General features: G+C 39.2%; 1 protein-coding gene across 12 annotated transcripts in view; it reads left to right on the top strand.

The window, feature by feature from the left end:
- The window catches only part of ATE1 (arginyltransferase 1), a 163,814-nt gene that overhangs the window by 67,554 nt on the left and 70,297 nt on the right, over window positions 1–25,963 (top strand). For 5 of the 12 annotated variants that reach the window (XM_034663369.1, XM_034663368.1, XM_034663372.1 and 2 more), the window contains 3 exons: window positions 4,997–5,178; window positions 8,984–9,083; window positions 15,105–15,194. The exons of 2 other annotated variants lie outside the window; for them this stretch is intronic. In XM_034663369.1, coding sequence (XP_034519260.1) covers window positions 4,997–5,178; window positions 8,984–9,083; window positions 15,105–15,194 — 372 coding nt within the window. The remainder of the gene's footprint in view (window positions 1–4,996; window positions 5,179–8,983; window positions 9,084–15,104; window positions 15,195–25,963) is intronic. 5 more of the 12 variants (XM_019805147.2, XM_019805146.2, XM_034663374.1 and 2 more) reach the window with 1 other exon arrangement.

The following is a 25,963-nucleotide window of genomic DNA, read 5'->3' as shown; positions in this document are numbered from 1 at the left end:
TATTTTTGTATGTAACCATCTTGTCTCTACTAAGCTAAACAGTTTAGCTTAATATAGTGGAGACTCCAGTCTCCAATTCTAATCTGTTACCCCGTGGATCTGATCTTGCTTTTCTGTAAATTCCCACTCCAATAGTGAGAAACCTCCATCCATTTACAGTAGACATGTGTATCAGTGTTAGAATTGTTAACCTGGAGCGCCTGGGTAGCGCAGTCGTTAAGCGTTTGCCTTCGGCTCAGGGCGTGATACCGGCGTTCTGGGATTGAGACCCACATCGGGCTCCTCCACTGGGACCCTGCTTCTTCCTCTCCCACTCCCCTGCTGTGTTCCCTCTCTCTCTGACTGTCTCTCACATAAATAAATAAAAAAATCTTTAAAAAAAAAATTGTTAACCTGTAGTCTCATGTAAAACAGCTTTATCAGGTAGAATACAATGCTTGTGGCAGATTTCTCTTGGCCTTCATCCTTATAGACCCTAAAGGTTACTGAGGTCAGCATCTTTCTCCTCCCAACCACTTTCAGGCAGTTTGCTTCTTAGATTTGTAATACATTTAGATTCTCTTGTCCTATTTCTGTTCCTTCCTGGGATCCCTTAATCTCAATGATTTTCTTTTAGTTTCCATCCGTTAAGGCTCACTCTTTGTGTTGTAAAGTTCTGAGTTTTGGTAAGTGCATAATGTCACATATCCACCAGTACAGAATTAGAATAGTTCACCCCGAAAGTCCCCCGCACTTCATCTATTCATCCTGCCTCCAAACCTCCCACACTCACGGCCACCACTGATCTTTTTCCTGTCTCAATAGTTTTGCCTTTTACAGAATATATTTGGAATGTATGTAGGTAGCATTTTCAGACTGACATCTTTCACTTAGTAGTATGCATTTAAGGTTTCTTCATTTTGTGTGTTTGTGGCTTGATTATTTCCTTTGATTGATGAATAGTATTCCATATATCATCATTTGTTTATCACCTACTAAAGCATATCTTGGTTACTTCCAGTTTGGGGTAATTATGAATAAAATTGTTAGGAATATTTGCATGCAGGCCTTTGGGTTTTTGTGTGATCTGAGTTTTCAGACAAACTGGATAAATACCTATGAACATGAGTACTGTTTTATATGGTAACACTATGTTTAGCTTAGTCAGAAACTCTCAAACCATCTTCCACAGAGTGTCCATTCCATTTTACATTCTATTATCAATGAATGAGAGTTCCTTCTGTTCCACATCCTGGCCAGCATTTAATATTCAGGTTTTTGGATTTCAGCCATTCTAATAGTTGGGTAGTGCTATCTCATTGTTTTTTCTTTTCCATTCTCTAACAAATGATGTTGAGCATCTTTTCATATGCTTATTTACCACCTGTACCTCTTCTTTGGTGAGGTGTTTGCTCAGATACTTTGCCCAGTTTTTAATTGGGCTGTTTGTTTTTTTACTGTGGAATTTTTTAAGAGTCTTTCTATTCTTGAATACCAGTCCTTTATCCAATGCATGTGTTGCAATTTTCTCCAGTCAGTGGCTTCACTTTTTATTCTAACAGTGTGGTTCACAGAGCAGTTTTTAATTTTAATGAAGTCCAGCTTGTCAGTTATTTCTTTCATGGATTGTGCTTCTGGCATTGTGTCTAAAACCTCATCGCAAAACCCAAGGTCACCTAGATTTTCTCCTGTGTTATCATCTAGAAGTTTTATAGTCTTGCATTTTACATTTAGGTTTATGGTGCATTTTGAGCTAATTTTTTAGAAAGTTGTAAGGTCTGTGTCTAGATTTAGACTTTTTTGCATTTGGGTGTTCAGTTGTTACAGCATCATTTGTTGTAAAGACTGTCCTTTCTCTGTTGAACTGTCTTTGCTCCTTTGTCAAAGGTCAGTCGGCCATATTTATGTGGGTCTGTTTCTGGGCTCTCTGTTCTGTTACACTGTTCTGCTTGTCTGTTCTTTGGCCAGTATCACCCTATCTTGATTATTGTAACTTTATTGTAAGTCTTTTTTTTTCTAAGATTTATTTATTTGAGAGAGAGAGAGCGCACAAGTGGGAAGGGCAGGGAGAGGAAAAAGGAGAGAGAATCTCAAGCAGAATCTGCACTAAGCGCAGAGCCCAACCCTGGGCTCTGTCTCATTGCCCCGAGATCATGACCTGAGCAGAAACCAAGAGTCGGATGCTTAACCGACTGAGCCACCCGGGCGCCCCAGCTTTATTTTAAGTCTTGACATCAGGTAGGGTCAGACCTTCAACTTGGTTCTTCAGTATTGTGTTGGCTATTCTAGGTCTTCTGCCTTTTTATACAAATGTTAGAGAAATTTGTTCATATCCACAAGATAGTTTTCTGAGATTTGGATTGCGATTGCATTAAATCTGTGAACCAACTTGGAAAGAATGGATATCTTACCAATATTGAGTCTTCCAACCTAAGAACATGTAATATATTTCCATTTAGTTACCTCTTCTTTGATTCCTTCTGTCAGAATTTTCGGCATATATATTTTGTACATATTTTGTTAGATTTATACTTAGCCATGGAATTTTTTTGGTTTTATGAATGGTATTGGGTTGTTAATTTCAAATTCCAGTTACAGCTGGTATATAGTAAAGCAAATGACTTTAGATTAACTAGGTATCCTGTGACCTTGCTGTAATTGTTTATTATTTCCATTTTCTATTGCTGATTCTTTGGGATTTTCCACATAGTAAATCATGTCATTTGTGAACAAGGACAATTTAATTTTTTTCCTTCCCAATCTTTATACCTTTTATTTCCTTTTTTATTTTATTACAGTAGCTAGGATTTCCAATATGATGTTGAATAGGAGCGATGAGAGAGGATATCATAGCCTTGTTCCTGATCTTATTGGGGAAAGCATCCATTTTCTTACCATTAAGTTTGATGTCAGCTGTAGATTTGTTGTATATGTCCTTTATCAAGCTGATGAAGTTCCTTTCTCTTCCTAGTTTGTTGAGTTTTTTTTTTAATATTTTATTTATTTATTCGAGAGAGAGAGAGCACAAGTAGGGGAAGAGGGAGAAGGAGAAGCAGACTCCCCTGTTGAGCAGGGCCCCAGACATGGGGCTAAATCCCAGAACCCTGGGATCATGATCTGCACTGAAGGCAGACACTTAACCAACTGAGCCACCCAGGTGCCCCTAATTTGTTGAGTTTTTAGTCATGAGTGGATGTTGGATTTTGTCAGAGGTGTGTTCTGCATCAATTTATGTATCATAGGATTTTTCCTTTAGCCTGTTTTCATGTGATGGATTACATTAATTAAAAAAAAATACTTTTCTAATGTTGAACCAGCCTCCTGTACCTGGAATAAATCCCACTTTGTCACAGTATATAATTCTTTTTATACATTGTTGGATTTGATTTACTGATATTTTGGTGAGGATTTTTGCATCTGAGATACTGATCTGTAGATTTACTATCTTGTAATGGTTTTTTTTTTTCTGGTTTTAATATTAGTAGACCAACTTATGTCGTTTTTCTTCATTCTCATCTACTTCTATCCATACATATTATCTGTGATTTTAGCTGTATGAAAATAATATACATGGGCTGTTGTATTTGTTCACTTAAATTGTTAATCTCTGACATCCCTATTTAGTCTCTAGCAAAGCATTTTTTATGGTGTGTCATAATTTTTTTATGTTTTATGATTTCACGTTTTTATGATTTTCATGTAACAACAGTTATGTTTAAAACATATTGAATTTTAGGGCACCTGGGTGACTCAGTTGGGTTGAGTGTCCTACTCTTGGTTTTAGCTCAGGTCACAGTGTCTCGGGGTTGTGAGATTGAGCCCCCATCAGGCTCCATGGTCAGCAGGGAGTCTACTTGAGATTCTCTCCCTCTCCTCCCCCCCGCCGTGTGCTCTTTGTCTCTCTGTCTAAAAATAAATAAATTAGGGGCGCCTGGGTGGCACAGCGGTTAAGCGTCTGCCTTCAGCTCAGGACGTGATCCTGGCGTTATGGGATCGAGCCCCACATCAGGCTCCTCCGCTATGAGCCTGCTTCTTCCTCTCCCACTCCCCCTGCTTGTGTTTCCTCTCTCGCTGGCTGTCTCTATCTCTGTCAAATAAATCAATAAAATCTTTAAAAAATAAATAAATAAATAAATAAAATAAAAATAAAAAAATTAAATCTTTAAAAAGAATAAAGTCATACTGAATTTTAAAATGAAAAATGTCACTCAACTACTTATAGATAAATGGTAATATTCTGAAATCTCTCCATTTCTTTTGTGGGATTATAGTTACATTAAGATAATGGTAAGGAAATAACTTTATTTTCCTTTGGCCAGAAAGGGGAAGTGTTATAGCCGTTTTGTATTTACACAGGAACTCTTACCTAGGAAAAAGTAATGGGATCATATGGCTTGTCGGTACGTGGTCGTCACAGATCGGGCCTGGTTGGCAGTATGGGGTTCTTTTCTCACCCACCCCTCTCCTTTTATGTTCTCCATCTTCTCTCATGCACCATTTCTTTCCCAACTTTTATGTGGAACAGAAAAATATAGTTTAATATTTACTTATCCTGTGAAATTTTATTTCCTACTGTTAAATTTTTAAACAAGTTAAAATCTTAAGTATTTCTTTTTTCATTCTTTTGTTTGGTCAGTATTTATACAAGAAAAATTTTACAGGGTGTGACTGCAGAGGATGCTGGCAACATGGGAAATTTTAGGAGTTACAAAGTAAAATTAAAGTATAATAGGATAATTATTAAGATTTTTAATATAATGGGGCGCCTGGGTGGCACAGTGGTTGAGCGTCTGCCTTCGGCTCAGGGCGTGATCCCGGCGTTGTGGGATCGAGCCCCACATCAGGCTCTTCCACTAGGAGCCTGCTTCTTCCTCTCCTACTCCCCCTGCTTGTGTTCCCTCTCTCGCTGGCTGTCTCTATCTCTGTCAAATAAATAAATAAAATCTTTTAAAAAAAAGATTTTTAATATAACTAAAAATATGACAAACTGTCCACATGTATGTCTGCTTTCTCATAGGCAGAGAATCCCCCTCATGGACCAGACTGTGGTTATGGCTCCTTCCACCAGCAATATTGGCTTGATGGAAGAATCATTGCTGTGGGGGTGATTGACATCCTTCCGTACTGTGTATCGTCTGTGTATTTGTACTACGATCCTGATTATTCATTCCTGTCTTTGGGTGTCTACTCTGCACTACGGTAAGATTACTTTTGACAGCTGTAGTGCGTCATATGGAACTTCAGATAATTCCTCATTTGATTAGAGTTAGTCATATAACAGCAGAAATCCTATTTGATAGTTCATAGTTTTGTTGCTATTGTAGTCTGTTATATATTGGTATTTAGAATGCCAGTTTTAGAACTGAGGCTAATGTCTGAAGGTAATTCCCTAGCTTTTTAGGTTATCCATCTCGTCTAGTGTATGACAAGTCATTGTATTTGTGGGTTGCTTTTTTTATGTGTTTTTTAAGCTCCCCTAATCAAGAACCACATAATGTTCCTTAAATATTATAGTATTTTTTTACATATTTTTGTCATTGTTGTATATATCTTTTCATAATTAAAGGTTAAATGAATGTCATGTCAATTAAAGCAATGTGAGTCTGTTGGAAAGAATATACAGTTATAGAAAGTATATAGGTCAGAACTGGGAAGTCCCTAACTATCCACTTAACTTTGTGGCTCTCATCAAAAGATTATTTCCCTTTTATGTCCATGGCTGCAAATATATGCAGCGCAGCACAGATATTTTGCATTATGGTAGAAAGATTAGGGCCTTATTCCATCAAAATACTTATTCAACTATTTTTATTCCTTCTTTTCTGCGTATATATGTGGTAGAGAAGGGAAGGAGAATTGAAAAATTATTTTTCTGTTGCTTGTCTGGGAGCTTGAGTCTCTCTCTCTCTTTCTCATGGTGTCGTTGTTTCTCTTTTCCTAGTCTCTGTGTCCAGTGGTCACATTCTCACATCATGGGAAGATATACTTTGAGATTATTTATTTGTTATGTGTGTGCTTTTTTCTGAATTATAAAAGTGAAAGAGTTGGTATTTTTCTTTAATCACCATTTGATTTTTGTAAAAAATCTGGTCCATAATTGATTTTGTGTGTTTCAGTGGTCCATAATATAAAGAAAAATGCTCCATCTCAGTATTTTCAACCTGACCTGTCTCTTAATGCCAAGTTTTAGCAGATTCACAATTATAGAGCTTACAACTGATTTCTGTAATAATCTTTTATTTTACTTATGTAGTTAATTGCATTTGTATATAAACTAATTAAGAATATTCATGACACTTATGATGTCAATGAAATTGGAACTGATAATTTAAAGCATTTACATTTTGTAACTTTAGAAGCATATATTTATTTCAGAAAAGCTACCTTTTCTTTGGACCAAAATCAGCCAACACTTTGAAATTATTGCCGTTTTCCTTCTTGTTTTATTTATCTCTCACTTTACAATATGTAGCTATGGATTTGTTTAGACTTGTCAGATAAATATCAAGAATATTTATTCCCACATAGTGAATTCCAGCCTATAAATGACATATCATTTCATGTCTCAGTAAACTAAGGGATATTGAAATCCTGCTGCATTTGAGATAGTAAATAATCAATTCCCAGCAAAATTATAAAGAATTCTATTTATTGCTCGGTATATCGCTTGAAATTCTAGAGCTGGAGAGGTTTGAAGAAGAAGCAGAGGAGCCTGGGAGCATGAAAGTTGTTGCCAGTTGATAGCAGGGAGATTGCCACTGCATTATGTTCTTGTCACTTCCTTTTACTGTTCTTGAGAATACGAGTTGCTGATTTTTCTAGAAGAGGAAGGCAGCCGGGAGATTGACACTTCGAAGCAAAACTGGGGAGAATAGGCTATAAATTAACAGTTCTACTATTGATTATAGTGTAACTCAGTCAATCTGTTTAGCTAGTTTCCCTCCATTTCTTTAATTTCTTAAGCAATTGTACAATGAATAAGTTTTTTATATTTTAATCTGTAAGCAGTATAGATCTTTATATAACCTAATCTGTAGGTTTAAAAAAATGTTTGAATTAGGGATCATGAGCATGGCATTTATTTATGTTTTATTAGCAAGATGAATTTTAGAAATGAATTAATTTGTTTAACAGATGTTTATTTGAGAAGAATCTATGTGTCCTGGACACACAGATTGAATGTGTCAATGAATAATGAATAAGGGTTTCCAGGTTTGTCAAAGCAGAACGTAAATTAGAAGACCAACATAATTTTAAATACTCCATTGTACAATGACAAAAATAAAATCACAGTGGTAGGCATGAGGTCCTTTCTGTATAGGGCAGCCAGGAAAGACCTCTCTGAACAGGTGACATTTGAGGAGCCAAGAAAAAAGAAAGGACCCAACTGTGTTAAAAATCTAAGGACAACATCTGAGGTGGTGGGAATAGAGAAGTCCTGCGGGTTAGGATACAGGGTACGATGTAGACAGGGGTTAGGCAGGGAATGCAGAGATGCAGGAGGCACTGGTGAGGAGGGACCAGTGGAGCTGCGTTTGATAGGTCATGGTAGGGAGGTTCGATTTTATCTAAGTGTGATACCAACCCAATTCAAAGGCAAAGGGTTCGGGGAGGTTACTGATCTGATTAATATTGTAAAAAACGAGTTAGACCACTCTGTGGGATTTATGGAGGGGCACTACTGGAAACTGGAAAGCCTGTCAGGAAGCTGTGGCAGTCATCCAGCGGAGCCACTATGCTGGCTTGGGCCAGAATAGCGGAGGTGGAGGTAGTGAGAAGTGGTCAGATTCAGGGTATATTTTGGAGATGGGGCCAGCTGCACCTGTTGATGGGTTGGACATGGGAGTGAGAGGAGAAGGACAATTAAGAATGGCTCTAGGTTTGGGCCTCAACAACTGGGGGAGCAGAGGGGCGATGTAGGACCAAGACAAGGAATGCCGTTGTCAGCGCTGGGTGGTCCCGCATTGGTTGTATAATGCATTCTTCGTCACTTTGAACCTTGAAAGTGGATTAGTTCTAGGAATAGTGGGATTTTTTTCTGTTATAGGCTAATAATGTTCAGTCTGCTTGGATTTAGAAATACGGTTACTTTATAGATGAATTTGTAGGGTCACAACCCTCAGTGATTTAAATTTGAACTTGCAAAGTGTACAGACTATTCAATTAAAAAATTTCTCCTTGAATTTCAAGCATTCATCAGAAATAAGGAAAGAAAAAGAAAGATAGAAAGAAAAAAAGCCTTCAAGAAACAAACATCAGAACTAAACAAACAACTTTTCTCCTACTTAGAAATGTACTAAAGTTTCCTTAAAACTCTCAAATACAAGCAGTCATTCATTTAGACAAGTAGGATGAAGTTCTGTGCCCAGATTTATCCGGATGCAAATTAAAACCACTTCAAGCATGGGCATTGCTGACAGTGTCTTTGTTCAGTTAATCCTCGCCTATACCAACAAATAGAGAAAAAGTGGTGAGAGAGCATAGTTTTTGTCCACTCTTCAGTTTTAGGGAAAATAAATGTTAGAGTAGCATCTAGATCTAGAAAGGAGTATACATCATATACAGTTGCAAGTGTTTGATGTAAATGGTCATAATAATAGTCATTCTTCCTGAAATGTGTTGGCTATTGAGTTTTATAAAACTTGCTGCACTGTTTTTCACTTGATAAACCCAGTTTTCTGGGAACTCTGGGGATAATGAGTAATGTATTAAATACGTCTCTTTATTTTTATGCCGTTTGAATTTTAGATCAACTAATAGGCTCAATAAAGTGTGAAATGTGAACTTAGATGCATTTGCTCAAAAGAACTCATAATTGTTTATGATTTTTAGTAAAACCTCTCTTAAAGTATTTTTAAAATGTTTTGCTTTCAACACTTGGAGTTTCTTAATAGCTTAATGTTAGATTTTCAGATTTTATCAGATATTTTACATCAAATTACATATACTTTGAGTATTGGAACTATATTTAACTGTACCTTCATCTTTATTCTTCTTTTGGCAGAGAAATTAGTTTTACTAGGCAACTTCATCAGAAAACATCTCAACTCAGCTATTATTATATGGGTTTCTACATTCATTCATGTCCCAAGATGAAATACAAGGTAAAGCCGATTTTAATGCGTATTTGCTCCAGAGGGAGCTCATGAACATTAATGCTTTCATGGTTTCTCATCATATTAGTTTAACTCGCTTGTATATTTACAATATATAGAGTGAATTATTTTTAAATGTGTTTTAAACTTTTCATGGAATCTGGCTTGTTCATTGCCTAAAACAGTGCTGGACACATAGGCACTTACTGTTTGCTTAGTACAGGTTATTCTGTAGAAATTAACTAAATATGTAGAAATCCCAGCTATTCTAGAACATTCAGTGAGGGCCCTGCTTACTTGGGGTAGCACAGTACACCCCCTAGGAATCTACCTTGTCTGGGTGCATCCTAACCCTTCCCCCATCCTCCATTTTTTTCTCCCTCCCTCCCTCCCATTTTAGCTTTGTTTCCTTTGGACCCAGTCACAGTCCAGAAAAACTGGAGCTCGATGTAAGCAGTGAGGTGTTTTCAATAGTAAAAATAATAATAATAATTGTGCAAATGTTTGTAAGATTTTCATCATAGAAAAATGAATCTTTAATATGATTTTTGTCTCAGGGCGTAGAGGACTTGGGCTTAGAAGGGGTGATGAATGGGTTATTTAAGGAAATCACTTTGCTGCCTCAGAAATGAAGCTTTCTCTAGCGAGCACCACAGCCTTTACTGCTCTGACTTTGTAATTCATAGAATTATTGTGAGATTTAACTGTATATCAGAATTTCCCTTTAAAAAAGTTTTACCTTTTATGACTCTCTTTAATTAAACTCTTTGATGTTTTCTGAGGATCAGCAGCCTACTGTATGTAAGAACCCTGGCAAGTGTAGAGCAGTGCGAAGGAGCAGGTTGCCTACATCCCGCCTACCTTCGCTGTACTTAGAGCGCTGCTTTAAGCTCTGAAGGGGCAAAAAGATGTAAACGTGAATCTTCCTCTTAAAACTTGTAATCTAGGTGATTGGGTATTTTACATGAAAACCGATCAGGACAGTGGTTTGGTTAACTGGCCTGATGTTGAGTAGGCAGATGGGGAAGCACAGGTCAGAGAGAAGGAGCAGACAAGTAAGGATTTGCCCGTGACCTTGCCCATGACATACTCATATAAAAAAAGGGTAACCCAAGGACTGAAGGACTTGAAAGCTGGTCTGAGGTATTTAAGCATTTGGGAGTCATTGAAGGTTTCATAGCCAAGAACATGGCATGTGGAAATCAGAAAACATATTCATATGTATAAATTATCATTTTTTTTAAGTTACGGGTATTTTAAAAACATAAACTGAATTGAAAAGTGTAATCAAGGGGCACCTCGGTGGCTTAGCTATTAAGCGTCTGCCCTCGGCTCGGGTCATGATCCCAGGGTCCTGGGATCGAGCCCCGCATCAGGCTCCCAGCTCGGCGGGAAGCCTGCTTCTCCCTCTCACACTCCCCTGCTTGTGTTCCCTCTCTCACTGGCTGTCTCTCTCTCTCTGTCAAATAAATAAATAAAATCTTTAAAAAAAAAAAAGTGTAATCAAACCCCTTTGTACCCATTACTCAGCTTCAGCACTTCTCAGTACCTCATATTTCATCTGTTCTTCACCCCCATTCCTGCCTCCATCATCTTTTGAATTATTTTGGAACAAATCCAGAATATCGTTTCATTTGTACATGTTTTTATGTGTATTTCGAAAAGAGAAGAGCATTTTGAAAACATAATCATAGTCTCATTATCACACCTCAAAAGCATTAGCAGTATTTCTAAATATCCTCTTATATCTCCAGTCAGTGCTTATATTTTCTGATTGTCTCATAATATTTTTTACAGTTTGTTTGACTTAGAACCCACACAAAGTCCGTACATTGGTTGGTGTGACTTGTAACTCTTTTTAATCCATAAACAAAAGTGGCTGCAGAGCGTCGAGGTTAAGTGCTGAATGTCTGGGGAAGGGACACTTCCATTCTTAGAAACTGCGGCTCCTAGAAGCAGAACTGGCTTTGAAAGAAGGGTGATACACAATACCTTGCTGGTTTTACGCTGACAGCAGCCCAGGTCTTCTGGTCGAGGTGTCCTGCTGGAATTCAGTCCAGTATTTGAGTGTACATTTTAGGTAACTTGTGGTTTTAATCCTTCAAATATTTTCTTTATGCCTGAATTATCAATTTAGTTGATAGGTCTAAACATATTTTCTCTGTGGAAAGAAAAGCATGAATATATTTCTGTTTTCCCAAAAATACTTATTTGGTACTGTTTTTTTTACTAGTGTTCTCTCCTCCTAGCTCATTTTTGTGGTACCAGATCTAAATAAGTTCAGGTCTGTTCTAGGTATTGTAGTACAATAATAACACTCAAAAGAAAACCCTGGCCACCCTATATATTCCTCTTCCTTTGTGTGCTTGACTCCTTCTAAACAGAAGTATTTTTATGCCAATCTTAGGGAGTTGGAGAAATTTCACTCTTACTTCCCATCTGTAATGGCTACTCTAGTGTCACAGGATTTTTCCCTCAATTTTTCCTTAAGCCTAAGCTAAAATCTTAATTGCTACATATTTTAAACTATCTCTTTTTAGTTGTTGTTATTCATGGAAATGTTGACCGTATTTTTATCACCCCTCCGTGTGAAGACTTTTTATTCCACCTTTGTTGACTCCAGTCCAAACTAAATGGTGTATGTTCTTCAGTGTCCTTCCTAGGTTGAGCTCTGCTTGGAAATAGAAGTCAGGCTCATATGTAGTTTTTAGTTAAGAATTAAAAAATGCTCTCCATACTGTTAATTCAGTCTGGCTTAATCGTACCCAACTGAAATTTGTCAGAATTGTAGCTTCAGGATATTATTATTATTATTATTATTATTATTATTTTTTTTTTATTTATTTACTTGACAGAGATAGAGACAGCCAGCGAGAGAGGGAACACAAGCAGGGAGAGTGGGAGAGGAAGAAGCAGGCTCATAGGGAAGAGCCTGATGTGGGGCTCGATCCCATAACGCCGGGATCACGCCCTGAGCCGAAGGCAGACGCTTAACCGCTGTGCCACCCAGGCGCCCCAGGATATTATTTTTTAAATTCCATTTGCGTGAGAGATACTTCCATGCACACCTGTCCTTTTTTTCCTTCATCCAAGTAATACTTACTGAGCTCCTACTGGAAATGCAGCAATGAACAACACAGGCAAGATCCCTAGTCTCAAGGGCCTACAACAAGTTAAGAAAGAAGACAAAATAATCAGGGATAAGCACTGTGTGATGTGGTAAATACTTACTAGGTGTGGCTCCTTTAGAGTGAGGTCAGGGAGAGCCTTTCAGAGGCATAATGTTAGACTGAGATTTGATTGACAGGAAGTCAGCCAGTGGGAAGATGAGGGGGTCATTTCAGGGTGAGACCGGAGGACAACTAGTCTTCCTTTCCTTTTGAGTTGCTGCTGTTAGCCATTTGGCCATACTTTTTTTTTTTTAAGATTTTATTTATTTATTTATTTATTCGACAGAGATAGAGACAGCCAGCGAGAGAGGGAACACAAGCAGGGGGAAGTGGGAGAGGAAGAAGCAGGCTCATAGTGGAAGAGCCTGATGTGGGGCTCGATCCCACAACGCCGGGATCACGCCCTGAGCCGAAGGCAGATGCTTAACTGCTGTGCCACCCAGGCGCCCCATTTGGCCATACTTTAGGATGACCTGAGAAACTTTTAAAAAATACCAATACATGGGCCCTTACCTTCTGAGATTTTGATTCATTGGCTGGGGGGCGGGGGGTTCAAACCATGGGTGTCTTTTTTTTTTTTTTTTTTTTAACGCTCAGAAGATTCTAATTGAGGTCAAGCTTGAGAACCACCACACCTGATTAATTCCTCACATCTGAGAGCATAATAATGAACTGGAAAGATGATTATTTCTCATTTTAAAGTTGGCTATTTTCTGTTTATTAAATTCAGAATCACTCATATCAAAGAAGCTCATATCTATGCTTTGTTATCTGGGTCCTGGAACATTGAAGGCTGACCGACCATTCAGCTGGGTTTTCCCACCCAAGGGCCTTTACCCTTACTAATCTCTCGTTTTTCTCTCTCCCTCTACCCATTCTCCATGCTTGCAAACTCCTCCTCCATCATTTCTCAGCCTAGCCGTCACTTGCTCCAGGTATCTATACTGGACACTAAGACTAGAGTTGACCACCCATCCACCTTAGCATTCTGTGTTTCTTCTCAAAGTTCAAGTCTATCTCCTGTGTGTGCGCTTGTGAGCCTCTTGATGTGTATCTTCATCATGTATGCCAAGCAGCTAAAAGTGTGCCTGCCACACGATAGATGTTTAATTTTTAATAGACATTTGTTGAATTAATGAGAAGAAATACTAGTGCCGAGGGTCAAGAAACTGCCTCTTGTGTTTAACAACTATTTGCTGAGTGTGACCAGGACAGCATCTGCTTTGCTAATAGGTTAGAACTTAGTAAGACACACAGGTAGTCAGAAGGGAGTATGACTGAATATCGTGGAGTACTGATAAGTACTCTGATATCAAAGGGAGGTGGTGGTACAGGAGTGTGTAATGGTTTGGAGAAGTTGCTTAACTATATCTGGTCTTGGTTTTACAACTATAAAATGGGAATGATGTAGAAATGAGATATATTGTGGGGTGGGTTTTTTTTTTTTTTTTAAGTAAGCTCTGTGCCCAATGTGGGGCTTGAACTCATGACCCTGAGATCAAGAGTTGTTTGCTCTACCAACAGCCAGCCAAACGCCCTGAGATATATTGTGTTTTGATCTCAATTTGAGTATAGAATCTTCTTGCACTGACTAGTAGGATAGAACCTACCCAGTTGGGTAGCATGCACAAAATCATTATCTGTGGTTTTGTTGAGACCTGTCAAAGTTCTGTGTTTATATACTGATAAATGGCACCTAAATTTCTAAGTAGCCTGCTAGTGCGATTAGCCATACTTCTTAGTTCACATGCTGGGGAAAAGCAGAGGCTTATGCTAGTGTATACCAGTACTGCCTCCCTTTATGCAAATTTGCAGAATTGTGGACACTTTTGTCTTTTGTTTGGAGGAAAGTGGCACTGAACTCTATTGGGGCTGGTGCTGCAAAAAGGTGAACCTCTCTGGAATAATTCCCGTGTTGTGCCGCAGGGTGCCTGTTGGTTTTGGCCTTGTCCATTCAGGGCAGAAAAAGGCTGAGCTCAGATGTTTGTGGGCAGAATAAAATGACTATTTTGTTCCATTTATAGATGTTTTCATTTCATCTAAGGATATTTTATTATATTTTCAGCAAATGAGAACCCTCAGTTTTGAAGGAACAGCACAACTGCTTATATAGGTGCAAATTCTCAATCAGGAATGTGCTGTTCAGAATTGTAAGGTAGATGTTGTTTCAAGCATGAATATTTCTCATTGCAATTTGAAGGTCCAGAACTAGACACCAACAAAAGGTAATTCACAGAAAATGAATTGCACAGTATTGTAAAATCTCTCATTTTCAAGATTCAGTGAGGGTAAATTTAGCATATAACTACAGTAATAGTTAAAAGTGTCTCTTCTTTCTTGAAGGATTACTAAGTGTTTAAAGCATTAATAATGGCGTATTTTTGCCACACTCTAAAATATACATGGAAAAATCTGTGTATTTCTAGCTGGTATTAAAGAAAAAAGGAATATATCTTAAAATAGGAATATTTTTAATAATTGAGAAGCAGCAGTGTCTTAAGTACCTGATACACTCTAGCCACTGGGAATATAGCTATAAACAGTACAGATGTGGGCTCGGCCCTAATGGAGGTTGTAGTTTGGGGGGCATGTAGATAATAATTGCCCAGTGGCATCCAGTGATACGTAACTGTACCTGAAACTAGAGTAGTGTTTCATTTGGATTTTCTTGTGTAGATTTAGACATATTAAGTTACAGCCTTCACCATATAACACACTTATTATATGAAGTAGAGCAAATGAAAGTATTTGAGAGCGGGTCTAAGATACACAAAAGAGCTGGCTTTACCTGCTCTCTTTTTATTTAGTCATGAGTTTTAATGGGGGCATGCTGAAATGACGAGTTTATCTTTCCACGTAGGGAGGACCGTGGCACGGTAGATGGTTTCCAAGGGTGTGTGTTCGTCAGTTCCTCTCACCCTGTATGTGCATGCTGCTCCCTCCATCACAGGTAGATTCTGTTTCCCTTGCCCTGATTGGACTGGCCTTCTGACTTGCACTAACTAACAGGATACCATGGAAAGAACTTTCTGGGGCTTCAGGCCCAGGCCTTAACAGGACTGGCAGCTTGCCCTTCCTCTGTCTTCGGAGCCGGCCGTCGTCATGTAAGAGGGCCAACTACTGCTGGCGAGAGATGCCATCTGGGAGGCCTGAGACCGTCCCGGATGTTTCAGCTCCAGCCGAGCTTGCTGAATGAACACGGCTGCCTGATTGAGCCTAAGAGATACCGTCGGAAGACCCACCTAACCGAGCTGTAGCCAACTCAAAGAATCCTGAGCAGTAATAAATTACTGAGGTTTTCAGCCACTAAGGTTTGGAGCGGTTTGTTATTCAGCTAGAGATGACTAACACACATAGTGTGGGATCGAGATCACTAGATAGAGATGCAGATGTCCATGCAGAGAGAAGTCATTCTCTGTGGAGCTGTGCAGACTCAGAATTAAGCCTGAAGTGAGCTGAAGTGATCTGAGAAGTTTCTGATGGCTCAGTGTGAGAGGGTTTTGGCAAAGTCACTGAATTTCCATATGCGGTCGTACCTAGGGATGTGCCAAATTGGCTTATGGAAATTCATCTTTTTAAGGCATTTCATTTACTATCCTGACATGAGCCTACAAGGCATTTTGTCACACCATGGTAAATTTTGATTTTGCTTGTCTGGCTAATGATAATGATGAGCACGGCAAGATGAAAATCACCGTGTGGTCATCTTCATGGTTACGTAGATGGCACATGTCGCCATACGTTCTCCTCTGTGGTTTACTAGTTTACAACAGTTACATTTTTGTGCATCATATTCCTTCAAATGCATTTTTATTGAATTCTTTTTGATTTTGCTTGTGTGTGTGTGTGCACGTGCGTGTGTAAAGGTTGATTTAAACAAACATTCCTTAGTAAGATGTGTTTTGTTTGCACCTATAGGCTTAGATGTAAGGCACAGGATAGTTACAAAAGAATTAATGAGAGCTGGAAAATAGTCATTAATGAAAGGAAATGGGCTTGATATGTTGTGTTATCGTTGTTCGCATTAACCTTATAATAAGGTTATATTATATATATATCGTGGCCATGTTAATGGGACTTGATACAGTTTTAGCATAAATCAGTACCAGTTTGGGGGCTCAGGAGCTGGCTGACATGAATAGAAATTGTATTTTCAACCTAGAACTGTTTCTTCCTGACAGAGTTACCCTACTTAAAGTGGGAGGGGACAGTGCAGCTCTCTGCCATGCTCAGTGATGCTCGTCTTCTAGGTCTGCTGCTCTCATAGTTCCAAGGTGGCTGCTGCCCATATTGGCATCATGGGCCATTAACAGTAGCTAGAGTCAGAAAAGAGTAATGTCCTCTCCTGTGTCTCTCTATCTCTCTCTCTTTTTTTTTAAAGTAGGCTCCATGCCCAGCATGGAGCCCATCATGGGGCTTGAACTCCTTACCCTGAGATTAAGACCTGAGCTGATATCAAGAGTCAAGACACTCGACCAACTGAGCCATTCAGGCACCCCTCTCTTTCTTTTTTTAACAAATTTTTTTTTAAAGATTTTATTTATTTATTTGACAGAGATAGAGACAGCCAGCGAGAGAGGGTACACAAGCAGGGGGAGTGGGAGAAGAAGAAGCAGGCTCATAGTGGAGGAGCCTGATGTGGGGCTCGATCCCATAACTCCAGGATCACGCCCTGAGCTGAAGGCAGACGCCTAACCGCTATTCCACCCAGGCGCCCCTTTTTTTAACAAATATTTTTAATTGTGGTAAAGTATACATAACAAAATATACCATCTTAACGGTTTGAAGTGTACGGGTCAGAGGTATTAAGTACGTCCACATGGCTGTGCAGCCATCACCACCATCCATCTCCAGAACTCTTTTCTTCTTGCAAAACTTACACTCTGTGTCCGTTACACAGTAGCTCCCCACGCTCCCTCCCGCCAGCCCCCCGGCAACCACCATTCTACTTGTGTCTCTGAATTTGACTCTGGTAGGCCCCTCATATAACTGGAGTCATGCAGTATCTATCTTGTTGTGACTGGCTTATTTAACTTACCATGATGGCCTCAAGGTTCATCCATGTTGTAGCAAGTGTAAGAATTTCATTCCTTTTTAAGGCAAATAATATTTCATATTACATATAAACATTTTGTTTATGCGTTCGCCCACTGACAGACTCTTGGGCTGCTTCCACCTTTTGGCTATGAACATGGGTGTACAAATATTTGTTTAAGTTTCTGCTTTCAGTTCTTTTATGTATATTCCCAGAAGTGGAATTGCTGGATATATGGTAATATGTTAAATTTTTTGAAGACCCACCCTCCTGTTTTCCATAGAGGCTCTGCACACAGATTCTAATTTCTCCTCATTCTCATGCACACTTTATTTTCTGGTTTTGTTTGACAATAGCTATCTCGATGTGTGTGAGGTTGTCTGTATCTCTTTTAAGATTAAGGGAAACCTTACCAAAAAGCCTCCCAGCCCACTTCACTCATTTTACTTGTCAGAGTTGTGCCTCTTGTGTGTGTCTGAGCCAGTCTCTGGCAAGGGGGCTGGGACTGACCTTGTGCAACTCTGATTTGTGAGGGGAGGAATCGCTTCCTGGAGCACGTGGCACTGCAGGGGGTGAACCCCTGAACAGGTTTTCTCTTCATTTGGCCTCACAACCAGTATTTCTTGGAAACTGAGCTGTTGCTTTATGTTTATTTATTTTATATGTGCATTATACAGGTTTTATATATGCTATACAATTTATATGTATGTATACACACAGTATTATTATATACACTTTAAAAATCAGGCTGTTGGTTTAAATCAGTTTGGTTTGTTTTCTAAATATTTTTTAAATGAATTTTCCTGTGTTTCCAAAATGTTTAATATTTACATGTATAGCTTAGTTCATATTCTCTGTTTTGACCCCTTTCCATACAATTCCAAACTCTTTGATTTCCTTTGAAAGTAAAAAATGGGAATATATAGAAATGATGTAAGGGATAATTTTAGAAATTTCCTCTCCATGCTGTCTCTCAGAGTGCTGCTATAAGGCCATTCTGTGATCTGCAGGAGGTGTTTTGACTAAATCGTTATCCAGACTTGTATGCAGGCCAAAGTAAACAGTGATTTCAGGCAGTCTGCTTTGGTAGCATGACATGGCCAGACATCAGATAGTTGAAACATCAGAAAGGGTTCGGAAATGTCAGAAANAGTCTGCTTTGGTAGCATGACATGGCCAGACATCAGATAGTTGAAACATCAGAAAGGGTTCGGAAATGTCAGAAAAGAAACAAAAAGCTAATTCATCTGTGATTAATCATTCCTCAAGTCAGTGCCTCAGCTTGATTGTGGTCAGACAGCACCTCTGGAATTCTGCAGGAGTTTGCCTAAAAGAAGGCAGTTGGCATTACTGTTACAAAATCACCTATAGGAAAAAATTGGGGTTTATTTACAAAGCTGCATCTGCAAAATCACAAGCTGTTGAAACCCCCAAGTTCCCACGCTTTTCAAAGTTTCCTGACCAGACAAATTAGCAAATGTTATTTTACTACGGTATTGCAGCCCGGGTGATGCATTTGGGTGCGCACAGTAGCGACTTCACTACTGTTGGAAAGAAATACAGGTGATCTCATCGGTTACCCACAGCACAGAACACAGCTCTGGAGTTTGTGATTCAGCATCTATTGTTCAGGGTGTTAAATGTCTGATGAATTAGACAGAGTCAGTAGAAAAAATGACCACAGAATAATTTTAGTAAGGGATTTTTGATGCCTCCTACAGGCAGGGGGAGGTAAAAGAATTCACATGCTCATCACAAATTCTTGTTTCTGAAATTGGCACATGTGAAAATTTGCTGCATCAGAGTCAAAAGGCAATTCCTTAAGGGCCATGTGTTTTAAACTTCTCTTACAAATGAGAAAATTGAAGCTCAATATGCTTAGCTTGCCCAGAGTTTGAATTAACTCACATTTTTAAGAAGATTTTATTTATCTTTTTAAATAAACTCTGCACCCAACGTGGGGCTCGGACTTATGACCCCGAGACCAAGAGTCACATGCTCTACCGACTGGGCCAGCCAGGTGCTCCTCACATTTTAATTTTAGTAACATAAGGGAGAGTTGGAATTGAAATTTGTATAAATGGCTTGGTTTCTTAGATTTATGATGAGCTGCATATAACTTAATTTTGGAGAATTCTGAAATACTTGCATATTAGTTAAAGGTAAATGTTAACTGGGGAATAAAAGTATATTTAATCATGTGCCTTTTCCCAATCTGGCTGCCCACAGTGAAATAGGAAGCCTGGTATCGTGCATGATCCCTAACCTTTGAAAACCAGCAGTTATCCTTGGAGCTTTTGGAAAGTACTTCCCTCCACCCGAGCTGTGCCCTGACCTACTGAAGAAGCAAGTTTGCTTTTCTCCTTCACACAGCCCCATTCCCCGTTAGGCGCTGCTTCCCGTGCTGTCCAGCTTCCCTTCCTCCGTGTCCCCTACCTCTGAAAGTTCTTGCAGTTAGCCCTGCGTGGGCCAGCTGGAGCTTCCCTTCCAGACCACGCTCCGGCCATTCACTGTATTTGCCCACTGCTGCCCCCACCAGCTTCATGCCCCGTGTACTGAGCGAAACTGGTGGCAGCCTTTCCGATCCTGTGAACTCTTGGCATTCTAAGTGTGTTATCTGTAGCTGTGCTTGTGCTCCATTTGTTTGTAGGTATACGTGACAGTCAGTGTTTACAGAGAGCATCCTTTGTGTAGAACATCATGCTAGATGCCAAGGCAAGAGGGATATGTCAGACATGGTTTCTGCTTGTCAGGTCCGTGAGCAACCCATGGCTGATGTGTCGCTGTCCTCGGTGCCCAGCACATTAATTAGCACACAGAAGGTGCTCAATGAGTTTATTGACGTGCATTCCCTGTAGAAGGCGGACATCTGTCTGAGTAAGGAAAGCTGGGAAGGGAAGGGAAGCAGTACATGAGAAGCGTGCAGGGAACTGCCTTCTTCACAGGTCTCTAACTGGAACACCGGGCTTAGAAAAAATGTAGTCAGGCCTATCTCAGTGGTCAAGTTTATATTTTCCAGGAATTGTCTCTGCTACCCAGCTGTAGTGTTTTGTTTTTTTTTTTTAAACTGGTTACTGAAACATGATGTGTATACCGAAAAATGCTCCATTCTTAATTGTACAGCTTGATAAATTTTCATAGTGATTCCACCTGTGCAACCAGCACCAAGATCAAGAAACAGAATATTCCAGCCCCACACAAACCTCTTTCATGCCCCCACTAATTATTATCCAACCCCAAAGATAATCACAGTAGACTCATCTTGCCTGTTTTTATGCTTTACATAAATGGAATCACTCAGTGTATTTTATTTTGTGACTGACTTGTTCCCCGTTCTGCAATACATTTGTGAGATTTATTCATGTGGTGTGTGTAACAATTGGTGGTTTATTCTCATCGCTTGTATGCACATTCTCCTGGGGATGAACTGTTTCTGGGTTTGGGCTAATGTAGTGCAACTGTGAGCATTATTCACATGTCTTTTGGTGAACAAATGTGTCTCTGATGGGCATAGATCTAGGTATGGGATTGCTAGATCATGGGTTTAGTTCATACTGCCCATAACTTAAGTGACTGTACCAGTTTACACTCTTACAGTATGGTGAGAGTCCTGGGTGCCTCCCATCCTGATAGTGTAATGTTGGGGGGTGGGGGGAGCATTGTGGTTTTAATTTGCATTTTGATGAATGACTGAGAAAATTGAATGCCTTGTCATATGTCTGCTGGTCGTTTGTAAAGTGTCTGTTGAAGTCTTTTGCCCATTTATCTGTTGGGTTGTCTGACTCTTATTTGTAGAAGTCCTCCCAGCATTCTGGGTAGGAATCCTTTGTTGCATACGTGTTTTACAGGTAACTTCCTCCACTCATTGCTGGCCTTTTTATTCTCTTAATGGTATCTTGTAATGAGGAGAAATTCTTAATTTTAATGTAGTCCTGTTTATCTTTAGGGCTTTTGTGTCTTGTTCAAAAAAATTTTGCCTACCCTCTGTCCATGGCAGTGTTTTATTTTCTTCTGATAATTTCATAGTTTTACCTTTCACATTTCAGTAATTGATCTGAAATGTTTGGTGTATGATTGTGCTAATGGTCAAGACTGAAGTTTTTCCCAGATGGGTAGTTACTTTTAGTTTTCTTAAGGGCACTGCCTGCACATAATCAGTTTAATAAGTATCTCTATTAAATGATCTCTGTGTTGTTATAATTCTATTGTAATAAAACGTCTCCGCTTTCCCTTTTTCAGACTTAGCCTTGATTCCATTAAATTAGAAATACCTCATTTAACTTTAGGTTTCTCCCTATAGAATGATACTGGCCAGCCTATTCTTGATTTCAGTACTGAAGGGTGTGCAAATAAGTCACTTGCTCTTGGACATTTCTTCCTAATAACTTAAAAAACAAAAGGTGCAGAGATACAGGAATCTCTTCACTGAAACAGGATGATGTGTTTTGTGAAAATTCAGTTACAAGAGTGATTAAAACACAATGAAAAGCTCTTTGTGTACTAATACTTGTAATATCAAACATTTACCATTTGTTAGTCACATCCCATTTTGTCATTTGCCTTATATCATTGTTTATTGTATATATATTTATTTAATTATACAGAAGTTAAAATTTTTTATGTCACCCAGTTTACTCATCCTTTTCCTCTGTGGCTCCTGGCTTTTGTAAAATACTTTTAAAAGACCTTCTCGGGGCGCCCAGGTGGCTCGGTTGCTTGAGCATCCAGCTCTTAGTTGGCTCAGACGTGCTCTCTCTCTCTCTCTCTTTCTCTCTCTCTCTCAAATAAATAAGTAAACCTTAAAAATAAATAAATAAAAGACCTTCTCTACGCCAACGTATTAAAACAGTGATATCCTCCCTTTATCCTCTTCGCCTTGCAAAATTCAGCTCAGGTTTGCTCCCACTCTGAAACCTTGCTTGACTGCATTGTATTATAAATACATGTTTTCCTATCTGTTTGTTTCTTTAGACTCTAAGCTTCTCAAGAGGTAGAGTTTAAGTTGATTTATCATTTAATTTTAGCAGCAGTCCCTGATTTATAGTAAATATTCTATAAATCTTTGGATGAATGGATGGATGGTAATATGAGAATAATGACTAATTTGATTATTTGTTGGAGGGAAAGTACATATCTATAAGTGGTATCATTTGGTATGTCTACAAGACAAGATAGATCTTTTTATGATTTCAACAATATTAATTAAAGGTAAGTTTATTAAAAGATTGTTTTAAGTAATGAGAAAGTTATGTTTGAATTGTCAGATAAACAGTGAAGATACTCTTGTGCTGCATATTTTTACAAATTGAAAAAGCATTGCAAATAACTTATAACATTTGTAATTCTGAAATGATAGCCCCGTATAATAATATACATGGTTTATATTTGAATTAAAGAGTTTATATTTGTGGGGTAATCAGAAGGGAGAATGAAACATGAGAGACTATGGACTATGAGAAACAAACTGAAGACTTCAGAGGGGAGGGGGGTGGGGGAATGGGATAGACTGGTGATGGGTAGTAAGGAGGGCATGTATTGCATGGTGCACTGGGTGTTATACGCAACTAATGAAGCATCGAACTTTACATCGGAATCCAGGGATGTACTGTAAGGTGACTAACATAATATAATTTAAAAAAATCATTAAAAAAAAGTTTATATTTGTATTAAAAGGTTTATTTTTAAACAGGTTGATTTAGAGATGTATCTAATTAAGAAGAAGTTCGTTATATGTAAAGCCCTTGAAATAACAATATAGTTTTTTCTAGTCTTGGTAATTGTGTTATGTAAATTTACAGTCTAAACACTATTTTTAACATGAATTTGTTTCATGATCTAACACTAGCTATAGTGGGGCGATGAAGGGCTTCCTGCTCTGAGTTCCCCTTCCCACTTGCCCTTAAACAGTGGTCCTCTATCAAGCAATTTTGCCCCACCCCCTGCCCCACATCTAGAGACCCTTTTGGTTGTCCCAACAGGACAGTGGGGGAGGGGTGTGTGTGCTCTTGGCATCTAGTGGGTAGAGGCCCAGGATGCTGCTAAACATTCTGCCGTACACACAAGAGCCCCTAGCATCAGAAAATTCTCTGGCCCAAAATGTCTGTAGTACCAAAGTTTGGAAACCCTGTTTAAAGGGTTATCCACTTGTCACTGAAGTCTGTAGGGCTTTACAGTTGCTGAGTTACCATGGGTAATTTGACTACTGCTGTCAAAAAGGAATTGCCAGAAAGATTAATTTGGGGTTCACCATAACAGTCTCAAAACAAACTATCCTGTATGACACACCAGAGAGAAGTTTCTTGTGTCTGATTCCTAACCCTGTGCCATCCATATACTCATTGACGACCCCAGGACTGTCTTAAATTTTCTTTAGGGGATTTATGGGTGGCCTTCATGTCAACTTAAAGGTAATTTAATGTTTCTGTACAAGGAGATGTATCTAGCAAATCTGGATGTCTCTCAGAAGGAGCAGTAGCAACAACAAATAAGGTTAAAAATTCCAAACTGTGATGCTTTCTTTTTCTAGTTCTGATGTGCACGGTAGGGTCTGTCTTTAGTATTTATAAATCATTCTGCTTTCCTTGCTTTTAGAAATAAAAAGAAACTTGACAGCTTAATAATAGCCCAGTGAACGTGCCCTAGCAGCTAAATTCAGTTCATTTCCTTAGTATAGAGAACGCAGTGTTGTCATATACGTTGTAAGATGAGAGCTTATAGTCGCTGTCAGCTTTACTGGGATAGAGGTTTGGCACATTGCTTGAACCTAGCGCGTTCACAACGAAGCTGTTTTAGAGAAGCGCTTATGTAGTACATGTTTAACGACAGTTTATCTTGCTGAGTGTCCTCCCTTGGTGTTGGGGCTAGAATGAAACCAATCCCCCACCGTCCTGGGCCTCCATCATGGCACGGCACAGGTCTTCTTTCCTTATTATTATATCTGTAGATGTTCTCTTGGTGCTCAGGTCTTCATATGTAAAACTAAGGCAACTGTAAGATTCTCATATGGGACACTTTCAAAAGCCTTATTATCTGAGTTTGTGTATTAGTTAGAGGGAAACAACCTTGAGTAGCATAATTATCTTGGATATGGAACAGTAAGTTGAAAACGACCGCAGTGAAAAGCAGAGGAAGCCCTGTATCCATTGCTGGTGGACTGCCTTACTCCCTTCCACCCTGTGTCCAGCTTCAACCAGGGAACTGTTTAAAGATGATTTATACTGTGCACAAAACAGTTTTGCTAGAAAATCTGTGGTGTCTCACACAGTTCTCGGAAATCCAGATTCCTTTGCTTGGTCTTCAAGGGTTCCCTTTTCTTCCAATTTCTCACCATCGGCCTTTAGACACACCTTTGCCCACCAGGATATGCATCATCCATTCTTTCTGCTACCTCATTTCTCTTCTTTCTTGTAAAATGCAATATAAATGTAAAACTCCAATAGCCTATCTTATGCCACTTTTACTGTTCTTTTTTGGCATCCCTGCAACCATTAGTCAGTCATACACACACACACACACACGATATTTAAAATTTGATCTGTGACTCGTGGGAGTTTGCACTTATCCTCCCCCATTTTTTTCTGTTGTGTTTGTTTTGCATAGAGTGTCCATTGCACTCAGATGGCGGCCATGCCCAGACCCCTTTTCTGAGGGAACTTGCTATTCCTATAGACTCTACCAAAGAAATGCAGCCTTTGAGTTTCGGTCACCATGCTTAGTGACTATTAAACACTGCCATCATAATCACTATTAATTGGACTAGGCACGGGTGACTGACCCAAAGGTAGTCAGTCTTGGGTGGATTAGTGTCATGTAGGGCTCAGCATTACAGCTTTGCCCACTGAATAGTAGGGGACTAAATCAATGAGATCCTCTCTTAGAAGGAAGTCTGGATTGAGACCGTAGGGAGGAGCAGTGCTTAGGAGGGGTAGTCCTACAGAGTGCCACCCAGAGAAACAGTCACAAAAGCTCAGAGTGACTTTAAGGCTTCATAAACACAGGTCCATAAAGTTTGAATTGTAGGCAGACTTTTGTCTATGTGCACATTTATCTTGAAGAGAGTCCTTGGGTTTCTTTCATCTGGTTTTCAAAGGGATCTGTGAATCAACAGATATCAAGATGAGAGGGCAGTGACATTAGGGGGAGCAGAAGCAGAGTCAGCAAATAGCAGATAAAAACACAGATTGGGGCCTCATGCTGCTGAGGGGATGTGATAACCTCTTTGTAGACTTGCTTGCCAGTTCTTGAATTATGACCTGTTATCCATGAGGCCTTCATCTGGTCTCGATCTCCTCCTCTTCCTGGACAGCCTGCCATCCTCTGGAGCCTGACCCCACATGGGTAATATTTCTGCCCTCAGTTTCTAATGTACCTCCCTAAAATGTTGTGTTCCGCTACACCATTACCAGCCACTTACCAGATCACCTGAGTGAATTTTTTTCTTGTCTCCCAGCAGCATGGGTGCTTTAGGGAGGCCAACAGTTGTGCCGTTTCCTTGGGTGCTCAGTATTGTGGTCCGTATGAGGGTGTGTCCACATAAATAAAGCACTTGCCCACCCAAGTTTGAGATGGAGAGTAAGAAGGGAAAGAGCTGGTAAATTATTCTGCATAATAGACCTAGATAGAACCCATGTCAGGAATAGTTTTTATTTATTTTTTATTTTTAAATTTTTATTTTGTCATATTAG

Source organism: Ailuropoda melanoleuca, chromosome 6, assembly GCF_002007445.2.
Source record: "Ailuropoda melanoleuca isolate Jingjing chromosome 6, ASM200744v2, whole genome shotgun sequence".
In the NCBI taxonomy this organism is placed as follows: domain Eukaryota; kingdom Metazoa; phylum Chordata; class Mammalia; order Carnivora; family Ursidae; genus Ailuropoda; species Ailuropoda melanoleuca.
The sequence above is the reverse complement of the archived record's forward strand: the minus strand, read 5'-3'. Positions and strand labels throughout refer to the sequence as shown.